The following is a 15,426-nucleotide window of genomic DNA, read 5'->3' as shown; positions in this document are numbered from 1 at the left end:
TGGTGTTGGGCGCCTGTGGCAGGTTGGTGTTGGGCGCCTGTGGCAGGTTGGTGTTGGGCGCCTGTGGCAGGTTGGCGCCTGTGGCAGGTTGGTGTTGGGTGACTGTGGCTGTTGGGTGCCTGTGACGGGTTGGCGTTGGGCGCCTGTGGCAGGTTGGTGTTGGGTGACTGTGGCAGGTTGGTGTTGGGTGACTGTGGCTGTTGGGTGCCTGTGACGGGTTGGCGTTGGGTGACTGTGTGCTGTCCTCTGCAGGCGCAGTGTCTGATCAATGTCAGCGGCGACGCCGTGATCTTCGTGCGCGAGTCGGAGCTGGAGGCGCTGCCCGTGCCGGCTCCTGCGGCCGCGGCCCAGCCCGCGGGCTCTGCTGGGGACGTCACCACGTGAGGGCACAGCGCTGCCCTGCCCAGCACCAAGGCCACTCGCAATGGGAATCGCTACGTTTGCATCTTCAAAGTCAGTGTCTGTCCACGGATTCACAGCCCGACCCCAGGACAATCACTCTTTTTGTTGTCGTACGACTGAGACGAGTCAGAGCAGGAGCTGGCAGCTGAGCTCTGCTCCTTCATTCCTGTTCTGGCCTCTGTGAAACCAGGCAGCACGTGAAGCGCTCACAGGAGAACGTGGATTAGAACAGCAGGCATCTCATGGAACTGTGGAAGGAAGGAAGGAAAAATTCTGTTCCATTTTGAGCTGTTCAGTGGGACCATGCTGAGTTGTCATTTGGAACCGTATCTGAGTGTGAGTGTTGTCTGTCTGTCTGTCTGTCTCGGGTCAGGGTGGGAGGGAGGTGCCTGAGAAGGCTGGGCTGGAAACCTTTGATGAACAAGGGAGAGATTTGTGTGCAGGCCAAGGAAACGTGGGCTGGACTCTGGAATTCCTTTACATCATAGAGTGTGGAGAGAAAAAGCAGTACCAAAAAGTTACAGCTTGAATTTCTGCTCATTGAAAGTATGTTTTCTTACCTCGTTGTTGTTTTTATATTTGGGAGCTGGGGGCTGTTGTTTGTTTCTTTAATTGTTTTTTAAAAGCTGCCAGACCACAATGCTGTGATCCTGGGCATCCCTGTGGTGGGACAAAAAACCCCAGAACACAACCAAGAGTTCAGAGTGTGTCTGGTGCTAACACAAGAGGTTCCCTTCGGTATTGACAAAGCAGATCTTTTCGTTATTTAAGACTTTGAGAAAGAATTGTCCTGAGGTTCATCTTCCTGAGGCAGGATCTGTTTCAAGGATGACACAAACAGTCCCCCAAAAATCAGTTGTGCAGAGGTTATCCTGCAGCCTCTTCCTGTTTGAGTGCCTGGCTAATTGGAGATTGATTTATGTGTCTGACACTGGTTCCACTGGGGTCTTTTTGTTCTTTTCCAGTGCTGTAGCTGGGAAATAAGGGTACTGCACAGACAGGAAATTTGTCATTTCCAGTAAAAGTCTGAAAGGTGATGATAGTCTATTGTAAAAAAAAAACAACAGAAAACCATTGATTTGAAGATGCATTCTTGCTTAATTCTGACAACATTGTACATGGAACTTGAACAAAGATGTAAACTTGAATGTAAATATTCTGTTTAGAGTTGAAATTAAGCAATGGCATGATTATTTGTTAAAACTAATTATTTCATTGTAAATGAGCATGAAGATCATTCTTGCACAATAAATATCTTTATAAAATTCGCTGTCTTAATGTATGTGCATGAGGTAAGTGTGTAAGCTGGATGTACAAAAGGTGTCCCAGCCCCATTCACCTCAGAGGAATCTGTTCTGTACAGCATGTTACAGCCTGGGCTGCAAATTGTGTGCTGGGCTGCAAAGAGAGCCTACAGGAAAGGTGGGAGGGACTATTCACCAAGGTCCTGGGGTGAAGGACAAGGGCAGTGGCTTTACACTGACAGGAGGGGGTTTGGGTGGGATATTGGGAAGGAATTCCTGCCTGTGAGGGTGGGCAGGCCCTGGCACAGGGGCCCAGAGCAGCTGGGGCTGCCCCTGCATCCCTGGAAGGGTTTAAGTGAGGTTGGATGGGCTCAGAACAACCTGGGACAGTGAGGGTGTCCACTCCCAACATGCACCAACAACCTCCTCCGCACCTCCCCTCTCCTCCCAACAGATGAACTTTTAAATCTGTTCCAACCCAACCCATTCAAGATCTGTGATTCTGATAGGTCGGGAGTTCATTATCCTTTGTGTTTGAAGTGTGTGAATTTGGCCCTTTGCAGAACACATCACTGACACAGTTAAATCATCTTGCTAAATTCTGTAGCTGTTGTAACCAAAGCTGCCCTGAATTAATTTGCCAGTAAATAGTTGCAGCTCTTGATTGTTTTGCGAGGCAAATCTTGTTTCCCTTTGAAGCTAATGGCAGAATGTGAGTAACTTCAAAAGGTCTTGGAGTGGCACAAAAAGTTGTGTGCAGCATGAGCATTGAGCATGAGGTATCTGCAGGAGCACACTGCAGTAGCTGGCTTTGATTCTTTCCCTTCTGAGGGTGCTGGTTGCTTCTATGCCATCTTTTCTGTTCTGGCTGTGAAAATGTCACAGCTTCCTCTAGTGGGTTTCTGCAGACACACACGAGCTTTCTTTTCTAGAAATTTTAATTCTTCTCCAATTATTACTCCACAAGTGACAGATTCAGTTTTTAACTGAGTCAAAAAATTGTCACTTCTACTTTCTTTGTCAGTTGTGCAATGACAAAGGAAAAATCCTAACCTCCACCACATGGACATTGCTTTTTACAGTCTGACATTATTTTAATAATGTAATTAGTGTGGCATCAAATTCAATGAAGTTGTTGTTTACTTCCCTGGAAGAAAGGTTAGTTACGATTTGTCTTAACTCATCATAGACTTTAGACTTTAAAAAATGCAAGCAGGCTCCTCTGAAATAAAAGGGGTCTGTGCTCCATCCGAGTCCAAACTAAATGGGAATGTGAAAATAGCCTCGACAGAAATCTGCTCAGATCCCAGCACAAGCAATAATTCAAATTTCACCTGGTTGATTTTCCCTGATATTGTGCAATAAAACAGCTACATTGTCTCATTGAATTTAAAGAAGCACACAGTGCAGAGTTTCTGCAATTACAGAGCTGATCTCTCAGGCAGCCTGGCTGTACTTTGGAGACAAACCTGACACGAAATGATGTGAGACGTCTCAAAGCAGCTGCCCAGGCCATTAGGAGGCCTGACCCGGGAGCTGGGAGCGATGAATGGCTTGGGTGGGTTACGCAGGATCTGTTTGACATCAAGCAGCTGCTCTGGGGAAGGTTCCAGCAGGGTTCCATGGATTTCCCTGCAGCTCATTCCGTTGCACAGCCAAGTGGCTCCAGGTGCTGCTGGGTGGGTGAGTGTGGGGGGCTGGCTTGGGGCAGAACGGCGAGCACGGCCCAGGAAACAGCAGTGCAGGAGCCACAGCAGCAGCACACGGGCCCGCCGAGGGAGCAGCAGCTGCCCTCCTATCCAGGTTTGGGTAAAAAGGACATTGCAGCTGGGCAAGTACAAAAGGCGTGTGGCTTTCGTGCCTTGTTTGGTTAGGAGTTTGTTCAGGATGAACAGCGCCACAGTTCCGCAAGAGCTGTGAGGAAATCAGAATAAATATTTTGGGAGCAAGTTAAAAGGTACTTAAAAAGGAAAAGAGTTTGGTTTTTTTCTTCCTCTCTGCAGTCCTTGCCTGTGGAGTAACACGGGGAGCAGTTTTTCCCTCTGCCTGCCCGGGTTCCATCTGGGATGGGGCACTCTGGTTCTCAGCTCCTGGCTGCCCTTAAACCACAGCACTGCCTGATGATGCTGCTGGGAGGGAAAAATGCACACTCCGATGACAACCACAGATATTTTTGGCTGGCTAGACACAGATCTAATTCATATGATTTGCTTGAATGGTATAATTATGATATTAATTTTCATCATGTTTCCTAAATACAAATGCAAGTGCAGAAACAGAAAACTGAATTGGCAGCCAATGAAATGCAGTTAACACACAGGAAATATCTCAGACTAAAGTAATTTGCAGATTATGAGAATAGGTGGGAGTGAAGCAGCAAGAGAAAAGGAAAGTATGATATATGGAGATGACAAGAAATAAATCAAATTAAATTTTACTTCTATGCATTTTACCAGCTATGCTTACTTTTCCCATAAGAAAATCTCATATTATATTAGCCCTGACTACCTTAATGACAGGGAATTCAAATATTTTTTGACTGCTCTCTGGAATCATGTCCAAAATAATTCCTCAGTTGCTAAAATGAGGGGACTGAAGGCACTTGAAGCCTCAGAACAGCCAGAATTAGTGAAAAAAATGCAGCCATGCAGAGAATAGAAGTATGTATCGCTGGAAACCAGGGCACAGAACTGGAGACATCGGGAATCAAGCTCAGGTCAGACACAGAGGTAACACAGAAGCCAATAAAACAGTGAGTGGCTGATATAATGGTAACTATGTTATTTTTGGAATATTTAAAGTTATGTTTGGGTTCATTTCTATCCTATGAGAAAGTAGAGTTAAGTGAATTAAGACACTGCTGTACAGTGCTGAAGTGCTCTTCAGTTAACAATCAGGGAAAGAAAATCTGAACAGACACACTGAAAATCAGCTTAACCTCTAAATGCTCCCCATTTTTTTCCCCACATTGTGACCAATGTTTCAGTTCCCTGTGAAATTGGGTAATACATTTGGTTGAAGTTGGTCTAACAGATCCTTCCTTTATTAGAAGGGATGATGGGTAGTTAGCTCAGAAATGTCTTGCTGAATTTCTCTAGGTTAAATATGATCTTCCCATGGTTTTGTAACAGTATTTTAAAGCTGCTGAATCGTTTGAGTTGGGAGTGTTTAACCCCTCTGGAAATCTGACACCTGAGGGCATTTCATGTTGAATAACCACAAAATGAATCACTGGAATTAGGCTTGGATTATTTTGAACTCATCACCCAAAAATCTGGAGACGCTGTTTGGACACACAGTGACTGAAAACCCAAGGGAAACTGCTCCTGCAATCTGTGTCATGCGGGACAAAAAACAGGTTTTGAATTAATGTAGATGGCACCCAAGGCAGAGCAGCACAAGGATATAGCTAAATCCCAGGGCTGGAATTTTGCCTGAGTGTAGCCCTGATCCCTGCTCCAAACCCAGCAATCTCAAATCCTCTGAGCCCAGTGACAGAACACCCTCTGTTCCACCAGCATCACTGGCAGAGTGACCCAGCTGTCCTTCCACATTCACCTCCTCAGCCTCCATGAGCAAACTTATCCTTGTAAAGCTACACACAGATGCAACAACGCTGCCAGATTTCCATCTGAGGAGTTATCTGCTGATTCAACATTTGCAGTTTGGAAAATCGGTGGAAGGAGAAGAAAGGCAAGATGTTTGTAGTTACTGTAAGTGCAGCACACAGCATTGTTTGCTCCAGTAAAGGCTCTCAGAGCAGCAGAGTTTCTCTGTCCTCCAGGTTTCAGCTGTGGGAAGTGTTTTGACAGCTCCATCCACGGTGTGGAACTCCACGTGGGCAGAGCTGTGTTTTCTGGTTGCTGCTGAGGAGAGCCTTTCCAGCTTGCCACAAACCCCAGGCATGTGAGCACGTTCCTGCTGAAACACCTCCTTACACTGCCACTCACTGCCAAGGGAGGGAAGCTGATCCTCGCTGGGGCTGGGCACTGTCACCCTCTGGGAATGCTGCCCGCTCCTGGCGGGACACCCCATGCCAGCTCCAGCCTCCTGTCCCAAAGCTGTGGCACAGCTGGCACCAAACTGGGCACTGTCACCCTCTGGAAATGCTGCCTGCTCCTGGCGGGACACCCATGCCAGCTCCAGCCTCCTGTCCCAAAGCTGTGGCACCAAACTGGGCACCAAACTGGGCACTGTCACCCTCTGGAAATGCTGCCTGCTCCTGGCGGGACACCCATGCCAGCTCCAGCCTCCTGTCCCAAAGCTGTGGCACAGCTGGCACCAAACTGGGCACTGTCACCCTCTGGAAATGCTGCCTGCTCCTGGCGGGACACCCATGCCAGCTCCAGCCTCCTGTCCCAAAGCTGTGGCACAGCTGGCACCAAACTGGGCACTGTCACCCTCTGGGAATGCTGCCTGCTCCTGGCGGGACACCCATGCCAGCTCCAGCCTCCTGTCCCAAAGCTGTGGCACAGCTGGCACTGGGAGCACACTGAGGCTCCCTCACCCCCTGCACTGCCCAGCCCTGGGTGTGGGCACCGAGCCCCCCAGCCCTGCTGTGCCCTGACCCAGCCTGCGGATCCACAGGGAATGATTGCATCTCCGTTTCCTCTCTGAAGGCAGACATGGATATCCCTTTCTGGAGCTTTCTTTTCCCTCAATTTGTGATGACAGTGACTAAAACAATAGCTTTTGCCACAATTTACAGCTTTCCATGCCCTGACAGGAAGGAGCTCGGGGGTTTCATGTAGTTTGGTTGAGTGGCCTACATCCCAAAGCTGTTTCAAGGCACTTCACTATGCTTTTTTCCCAGCATTTTTTTTCATGTCTGAATCTTCAGGTCTGCAAAAGTCATCGTGCTATGCAAGTAAGGGCTTTATTTTAATAATTGATTTTTGAATGGCACCCAATAATGTGTTATCTCAATTCAGACTGGTTATTTTACACAGCAATGTGTATTTTGATCCCTCCAGTTCAGTAGAAATCATGTTAATGATGGCAGAATTACGCCTACCAGATGACTGATTATTTGCACATCAAAGATTTTGTTCTTTGCTCAATTGCTGATACACTGGCAATTTTCTGTTACCCTCTCCAAAGGTTATTCTTTGTGCAACACTGCTAAAATACTGTAAACTTATCATGTCATATTCCCCACAAAGTGACCAGGCAGTTTGAAAAGTACGCTGAGTCTCCAAGTAAAAGGGCTTTGTTGATATTTATCTTCCCAAGCAGTTTATGCTATCTCTTAGGCTCTCTCCCACCAGCTGGATGAACTAATGACTTGTGAAACCTCCTGTCCTGCCTGGCACGCCTGGCAGGGTGACATTTTGTGAGACAAAGCCATCCATCTCCCGGGTCTCCTCTCCAGAGAGAAAACTCTTATTTCCCTGCCTCTCAAATGGTTTACAGGACTAATCTCAAAACAGAGGCGAAGCACAGCCCCTCAGATCTTTCCAAGGGATCCACATGTGAGCGAGCACCTTGAGATAAACAGGAATGGCGAAGCCCCCGGCTGAAGATGCCCGTGTGTCGGCAGCCCGGGGCGGGATCGCGGTATCTGGCAGCGGGGAAAGGGCTGCTGTGGGCTGGGAGGCAAAGCACGGCTCCGGCTCAGCGGAGCGATGTGCGGGTTGGTCCCTGGCTGCTTTCCTGGGGCTTTAGCCGCGGTGTCGCTGCTGTGTCTGTGCAATAACCGCAGATCCCTGTAGGAGGCTGCTTTCCCCTGGAAACCACACAGGCCCGGGTGCCTCCCTCCTCCCTCCCTCGCAGTTTGTATTGCCACCCAGCGTGAAAAACATACTCAGCTGTTTTCAGTTTCATTCACTTCCATTCAGTTTTCAGTTGTCCTTCGATGGACAATGTCTGTGTCGAGCCTTGCTTCCATCTTAATTGTATTTGTGAAGAGACAGAATACATTTTCACTATTGTTTGCCCATTAACCAAACTTTAAATTTTCTGCCTGGGTCCCAATGAAGTGATGTGCCTAAATTTGGAGTCATAAAAAAAAAATCATGATGATCTTGAAGCACTTCACTAAGTGTCAGAACTAAGGATCATTTGTGATAAGAAGAGAAGATACAGCAACAACGTTAACAAGCTTTTTCCTCTCTTCTGCTTTTCTTCTACCCACTTCATCCTGGTCTAGAGGGATTACTCATTGTGAGACCAAATTTATGATGTTCCTCTCTACATCAGACACAACCTTCTCACAAACAGGATTCTTAACCAACACTGAGAGGTGAAGGATGGCTTCCTGACAGCAACTGCTCAAATTGAAACCTCAGCAAATGTCAGACTGAGGTCAGGGTCTGTCTGAGCTCCTAAGGAAAAGGAGCTGTGCTTACAAGGGAAGAGCCTGTGTGCTTCAGAGATGTGTTTGCAGTCTCTGTGCATGTGGGTGTGCATGTTCCATTGTGCCTTTTATGTGCATTGTATTGCCTTCACAAATTGTGCATTGTACCACAGGACCTTCCAGCCACAATCTTTGGCATGTCAGTTCTAATGCACAAAGTCAGAGAATAGTTTGGGCTGGAAGAGCCTAAAGGATCATCCAGTTCCACCATCCCAGGTGCTCAGAGCCCATCCAGCCTGGCCTGGAACTTCTAGGGATGCTGCTCTGGGCAGCCTGTGCCAGGGCCTGCCCACCCTCACAGGGAAGGATTTCTTCTGTAAACCTAACCCAGTTCTGCCCCTGCTTGAGTCTGAACCCATTCCCCCTTCTCCCACCACTGCAGCTCCTGATCAAAGTCCCTCTCAGTTTCCTCTTCAGCCTTTTCAGATGCAGGAAGGCTGCCATGAGACGTTCATGCAACCTCCTGTTCTCTAGGCTGAACAGAACTGGATTGGTACTCCCCCAGCAAGTCCCTTACCCTTCTGAGGAGCTGTTTCTGTGAGTAATCTCATTATTGCAGCACAGCTCCCTCCTGCCAACAGTGAGCACAAACACATGGAGCTGCACAGGCAGGAATTTCACCCAGAATTTCCCTGTGCTTGCTTGTCTTCACCTTACTGGTGCTCCTGCCCACCCACATCCTACATGGGCACTTTCACCTGCATTAAAACTTCCTAAAGAGGCATCCTGAAGCCAGAGCTGTGGAACAGAAGTCTGGGTGTTATGCCTTACTTCAGTAATGTACAGCAGTGATGGAAAGGTTGTGAAAATTGCCTGTGTAGAAACACATAAAATTCCATTTTATGAGAAAGCCTTCTTTCCATGCAGAACCAAAAAGCAAAGTACCTGTGGCTAATGCCTTGACACATTCCTTGTCATTACTCCTGCATGTTTTCACTCATTCTCGTTCCACCTTTTTACCAGGCAGCATCACTGTTGGCATAAAAAGGTGTTTTGAAAGTGCTTTCCATGCTCTTGTAGAAGAGGTTCTGAGTTTCAGAGAATGAGCTCTGTCTTTCATCAGTAAGTGTTTTCCCCCATTTTGTGCTTCACTCTTGTGCATTCTGACTCCTGTGTGCAGCTGGAAGGGTGACTGCAGATGCTGCCACAGCAATGGCACTGTCACAGCATGACAGCTGGGGGGAAAACATGTGGCAAAACTGGTCATGTTTTCTCAGAGGACTGGTACAACTGGTACAAGCCAGGTAAAAACTGATCAGCCTCTGGACACCAGGACTTTGCAGGAATTAATTTGATATCACAGTTGCAATTCTCCCCTTTCACAGGACTATATATAAACTGTCTGTCAAATCAGGGGCTTAAAATGCTTTATCAGTGAGAACATACATTTTTATCAGTGAGAACATACATTTGTGAGTGTTTTCAACAGAGCTGCTGAGTCACTTCTGATAGGGAGAGGCACAGTGGGATTTTGCCAACAGGGCAGCTGTGCACCCATTCACACAGTTCAGTGTTTGTGCTGCTCTTACAGAGTGAGATTCAGGTGCCACCTTCAGATCTGTGTGAGCAGAAGGAGTTCAGAGAAATCAGCCTGTTCACAGGTGACACCACACCAAAGCTGTCCTACAATGACAGTTCAGGCAGTGATGATTTCTGATTATTTTTGTGTTGTACATTGGGTAAAAAAACCCCTGTACCAGAGGAGCACTGGTTATTTGTGGCAGTGGGAAATAAGGGCTGGGGTTCCACAGAGAGCTTACTTTGGTTTCAGCTTCGTTTTCCCCTGAAAAATAACATCCAAATTTCACACAGACTCTACTAACACAGCATGAAATCCTTGCAGAACAGAGGGCACAGCACAGAGCAAGGGATTTTAGCCAGGTGGTAATGGATGCATTGGGAAGGTACTGGATCTGCCAGGAACAGGCCATGGTGACATTCTCATCACTAAAAGGAAGCCATCCCCTGAAAACTGATTCCAGTGCAACTCCCCTGCTAAATTCTGCAGAGCAGAAAGTGTGTGGGATGCTGCAGTGGAGGGAAATTCCCTGTTATTCTGGGAGTGAGAGAGCTGAGGGAGTGCAAAGACGAGGTACAGGGGATGCCTGTGGGAGTGCACGATGCCTCGAATGAAAGCAGGCAAAGCTGCATCTTCTGGAGGATGCGGTTCTGACCCTCGCCAGGGTTCAGGGCCGGGAGCGAGGGCAGGAAGGAAAGCTGGATTCTGTGGCTGGAAAGGCGATGGCAGAGCAGAGTGTCAGCGCAGGAACGCGGCAGGGACCGCAGGGGATGCTGCTGCCGCTGCCGCTGCCGCGTTTGGGGGTGACCCGGGAAATCCTCCTAGCACGGCGCTTTCCTTCCCACCGAGAACAGCCACGCTGTGTCACCCGAGCGTTTAAAAGGCGTTTATTCCATGCTGCCGCTGTGCTGCTTCTTAAAGGCACCTCTCAGAACAACTTTTTTTTATCTTTTTTTTATCTTTTTTTTTTCTTTTTCCTGTTGTGGACAGGCCCTGCCCAGAATTACCTGGCCCTTCTGGCTGGGCTCTTACTTGGAACCAAGTGACGGACATGAGCTTAAACTCACCGTCAATCTCACTAAAATGGAGTTCAAAAGAGTGCAATCTTGCCTGAATATCAACTTTCCGCTTCAGTTTAAAGATGTGGATTGTTGATCACGGCATATCTGTATCTCCTCAACAGCTGCGGAGTGTCACTGCAGTGTTTCAGGCTGTTTGCTTGTAAACAGGGCAGGAAACGCTCAGGGACGTCTCACAGGATCACCAACAAAAGATATCCCAAAGTCTTGTGTATATTGGGTGTACTTTAACTTAATTCATTTGCACGCTGAAAGAATAAGTCATTCCTGCTTTCTCTTGCTCTTTTCCACTTTCTCAAGCAGCACAGAGCCTCCAGTCTGTCTCCTCTCAACCAAAGGTGAGCAAACAGTCAGGATCTAATCTGGGATACAGTTCTGTTCACCTTATTTTCAATCACTTTTTCTGTTTTACTTTTAATGGCTCTAGCTCACTATGTTTTGAATTAGTCTCCAGAGACTGAATGGTTCTGTTTGTTTTTAACAGACATGACTGAACAGATTCTGGTTTATTCTGCTGTTTGTAAATAATTTGCTCACCAAAATGAAAATATTTACCTGGTTCTAAATATTTTTTCCTAGAGGCTAACCAAAATGCCTTGCTCAGTTTCTTTTCCCATTTTTTATCATTAGAGAACACCTATAACACTCAGAAACTGTAGCATGTTAAATATGAATGAAAACAATATTTCTTCTGCAATTACACATTTCTGGCATTTTTATGTTCATCAGACATTATGAAGTGTTCTGTTTGTCAGTGTGTGTTTCTGCACAGCAACACCCTGTGAATGAGAATGTTGTTCCTTCTCTCAAGCACTGAAAGTGCATTGAGATGTCCAGGTTTATTTTTGCACAGAGAACTCAGCATGTTGGGATCTCTACCTGAAAACACTGTCGAAACACCCAGCTGGTATTTATGGTATTGTACAGCTGCCTTAGAGCCAGGAGATATCAAACTAACCATATCGAACTTTCTTTGTGATTTCCTTCCTTCACCCCATCACCCCCTAATTCCCTAAATTACTGCTCAGCCCTGAAAGCTGCCCCAGAAGAGCCATGGCTCCGTGTGCTGAGGGCCTGGAGAGCACTGGCTGCTCACTCAGGGTCCGTGGCAGGCTGCAGCGTTCCCCGGGGGCTCTGCAAGGTGTGGCTGACATGGTGAGCCCAGATGGATCTGCCTTTCGTGCAGGGACTAGAGTGGCTCTGAAGGTGGGATCTGCCACTGAGGCCCTGAGAGGAGCTGAGCGTGCCTCCCATGTTTCAGCCTGATTATCAGAGAGGCGCTTTCTGTGGCTGGGGTGGCTCTGCTGGCATGAAACCATGGCACTGGGATTTAGGAGGGCTGTGCACTGGTGTGCAGAGGGATTCCCAGAGGGAAGCCTGAGCTGGGCACTGCCACAGCTGTGCAGGGTCACGCTGCTGCTCCTCGGTTTGTGGGTGGCTTCCCTGCCTCCTCTCCCTCTCTCTGAGCACGGCAGCACAGCCCCAGAGTGCTGGGGCACCACCAGCCCCTCACAGACCCAACCGCCCCAGTGGGCAGAAAACCAGAGAATATCCCCAACTGGAAGAAACCCAAAAGCATCATCGAAATCCTGCTCCTGCACAGGACAGCCCCAAGAACCCACCGTGTGCCGGAGAGTGCTGTCCAAACGCTTCTTGAGCTGTGACGGGTTTGATCCCATGAGCACATCCCGGGGAGCCTCTTGCAGGGCCCAGCTCCCTCTGGGTGGTGACACAGACACGGACACAGCTCCGTGTCCTTCCCTCGGCTCCTTCAGGGGCACCGCGGGGAAGAGAGCAGTGCTTGTCCCTGTGCTTCCCCTCACAGGGAGCTGCGAGGTGTCCTCCAGCCCCCTCAGCTCCAGCCTGCCGAGAGCCAGCGCCCTCAGCGCTCCGTGCAGGGGCCCTGAGGGACGGGCGCTGAGGGACGGGCTCGCTCTGCCCATGGCTCTGCCGTGCCCCGCTTTGCTCCGTCCTCCCGGAGCCCCTGAACCCGCGGATATTTCTGTGGCATGTCCTTCGTGCGGGACACGCTCTGAGCGGGCGGGGATCGCGGTCCGGGGCTCTCGGCTGGGGCCGAGGCCGGTCCGGGGGGCTCCCGGCGGGGGAGGGAGGCCGGGCCGGGGCGGGCGGGGGTCGGTGCCGCCGGGGCGCCTTGGAGAAGCTGCGGCCTCTACCGGGGAAGGGAGCCAGGCGCCGGCAGGGAAGGGGAGGGAGGGAGAGCAGCCGGTGGGAGCGAGCCGAGGCCGGAGCGGAGCTGCCGCGTTCCCCCCTCGCTCGGTGCCCGCGGCGGGGCGGGCGTGGCGCCGAGCGGACCCCGCAGCACCGAGGTCTCCGCTCCCTCCCTCCCTCCCCCGGCGGAAATTTACCGGGTCGGTGCTCAGCGAGGGGCTCGGCAGGAGGCGGAGGGAGGGCGGGGAGCGGCGGAGCATCATCTGGCGGGGAACGCGAGGGACCAAATGACTGTGAGCAAGGGCGGCAGCCGCCACCGCCGCCGAGAGAGCAGCGAGCCGCAGCGGCAGCAGCAGCCCCGCTCCCCCGCGGCGATGGCGGCGGGCGGCGGCGGGGCTGAGCGGAGCTGAGCCGGGCCGAGCCGCGCCGGGCCGGGCCCCCGCCCGCGGCCCCGCATGGCGCGGGCCTGATGTCGGAGCGCGGCCCGGAGCCGCGGCGGCGCTGCGGGAGCAGGAGGAGGATGGCGGGGCTGCCGTGGAAGTGGCCGCGCACCCGCCTGCCCGTGGGCGCCAGCGCCCTGGGCGTCTTCGTGCTCTGCTGGCTCTACGTGTTCCCGGTGTACCGGCTGCCCGACGAGAAGGAGATCGTGCAGGGCGTGCTGCTGCAGCAGGGCAAGGCGTGGAGGAGGAACCAGACCGCGGTCGCCCTGTTCAGGTACCGCCGTGCGCGGCCCAAGGGCAGCGGGGACGGGCAGCGGGGGCCGCCAGCCGCGCCCGGAGCCCGCCCGGCCGCGCCGAGCCCCAAACTTTATTTCTTCTGCCCCGACCCTTTGTTCTGTCACGGCGGGCGGGCAGGGCCCCTCCTGCCCCACAGGACTTTTTTGGGGTGGCTCCGCTGGCTGCGGGGGGAAGGGGCTCGGCGCGGGGATGGAGGCTCGGCCCCGCAGGGATGCGCTGCCAGCGGGGTGAGGGCTCCGAGGCTGCGGCGGCGCCCGAACAATGGGATGCGTCTGCTTGGCGGATATCTGAGGCACCGAACAAAGCTCCGGGGCTGCCAACAAAGCCCGGGGCTGCCCGGAGAGAGCCCGGCCCGTGCGGCTCCCGGGATGTGCAGGGAATGATGTATGTGCAGAGAGCCCGTGATGCTCAGGGGTGTCTGTGCAGAGAACTCGGGATGTGCAGGGATGTCTGTGCAGAGAGCCCGTGCGGCTCCCCGGATGCTCAGGGATGGATGTCCGTGCACACAGCCCGGGATGCTCAGGGATGGATGTTTTTGCAGGGAACCCGGGATGCTCAGGGATGGATGTTTTTGCAGGGAACCCGGAATGCTCAGGGATGGATGTTTTTGCAGGGAACCCGGAGTGCTCAGGGATGGGTGTTTTTGCGCACAGCCCGGGATGCTCAGGGAAGGTTTCCGTGGATGTGTATCCGAGCAGCCTCGGGAGGCTCGGCGCTGCTCCTGGGCTCTGTGCGGTTTGTTACAGAAGCCACGTGAAAAGGCACCTTGTCTCTCTCCTCTCTGCTCCTGACGTGGCTGGGAAATGGCGATAATCCCTGGGGCTCGTTTCGCCTTTTGCCCAGCTGCACACGAAAGGGGGAAGCTGCAGCCGAGCTGCCCCCGCTGCCAGCCGAGGAAACACAGCGAGTCCCTGCGCTGGGCAGGAATCTTTAATCACTCTCCTTTAAACGCGGCTGCAGTGGAGACCTGCATCCCCTCAAAAATTCCTCACATGTTTGGGTACAATACAGGCAATTGGAAGAGAGGCAGATCTCCCTCCCTTTCCCGGAGGGAAGCTGGCTTTTTGTCCCTGTAGCAAGTAGCAAAGTATAGATGAGAGTGAGTGGTAATCCGAATGCCTCCAGAAATATCCTCTTCAGTAAAATGAATCAGATCCAAAATTCAAGGGACTTATTTTCCTTTTTAAAAATATTTTTGTTTGTTTTTAAGTGGCATACAGTTTTATTTTAAGTTCTTCAGTATTTTCTGAATGTATTTACCTTTGTCAGGAAGCGGAGCTGATGTTAATATCAAGCTTTATATCTTGTCTGTTGGGATAACAGAATCCTAGCAGTTCTTGAAATGCACATGTGTTGGGTAGCCCCCAGAGCCTGGAGGAGGTCTGAGCAGTGGTGGGTGATGAGCAGGAATGTGCTGATACTGTCTCATTAGGCAGGCCTGGAAGAAGTCCTCCCTTTAATACAGAGCTAGCAATAAGGTCCAGGTCCAGGATCCCTCTCCTAAAGCACTTAACTAACACGAGAAGCTACATTGATCTTCTTGACTATTAGTTAATCTTGATCCTGTGCACCAAATTCCCCCATTTCTGGGGGTAGATGAATCCAGCTTTTTAAAAAACTGCCCCATGGGTTATGTAGGAAAGAGTTTGGTCTGTTAGTTGTCATGTTAGTAAACAAAATGTTTGTAAAGTGGTAGTGCTGCTGCAGCTCCAGTTTACAGAGCAGTTTCAGATCATTTCCACCACATGGTTTAGTAAGAAACTCTGTGTGGCTTACCAGCTATTCCCCTTGCCCACATGTTTTTCTACTCTCCAAGCACAGTGATTATCTCACAGATGCTATTGAGGAGAGTCTCATGCAGTAAAAGGAGCTGTTGTTTCTTGTCTGAGCCTCTTGATGAGTTCTTACAGTGCTAAATACA

At 50.7% G+C, this 15,426-nt stretch overlaps 2 protein-coding genes across 20 annotated transcripts in view; both read left to right on the top strand.

Moving 5' to 3' along the window:
- C2CD5 (C2 calcium dependent domain containing 5) overlaps positions 1-1,625 on the top strand; it is a 57,661-nt gene extending 56,036 nt beyond the window's left edge. For all 19 annotated transcript variants that reach the window (XM_058806087.1, XM_058806085.1, XM_058806083.1 and 16 more), the window contains one exon: positions 253-1,625. In XM_058806087.1, the coding sequence (XP_058662070.1) occupies positions 253-384 (132 nt within the window). In that variant the 3' untranslated portion in view covers positions 385-1,625. The remainder of the gene's footprint in view (positions 1-252) is intronic.
- An 11,612-nt stretch (positions 1,626-13,237) lies between these two features.
- The window catches only part of ST8SIA1 (ST8 alpha-N-acetyl-neuraminide alpha-2,8-sialyltransferase 1), an 89,751-nt gene continuing 87,562 nt past the window's right edge, over positions 13,238-15,426 (top strand). The window contains exon 1 of the mRNA XM_058805789.1: positions 13,238-13,482. Coding sequence (XP_058661772.1) covers positions 13,238-13,482 — 245 coding nt within the window. The remainder of the gene's footprint in view (positions 13,483-15,426) is intronic.

The sequence above is a fragment of the Ammospiza caudacuta genome, chromosome 5, assembly GCF_027887145.1.
Source record: "Ammospiza caudacuta isolate bAmmCau1 chromosome 5, bAmmCau1.pri, whole genome shotgun sequence".
NCBI classification, from domain to species: Eukaryota; Metazoa; Chordata; class Aves; order Passeriformes; family Passerellidae; genus Ammospiza; species Ammospiza caudacuta.
This window is presented reverse-complemented; position numbering and strand designations above follow the sequence as displayed.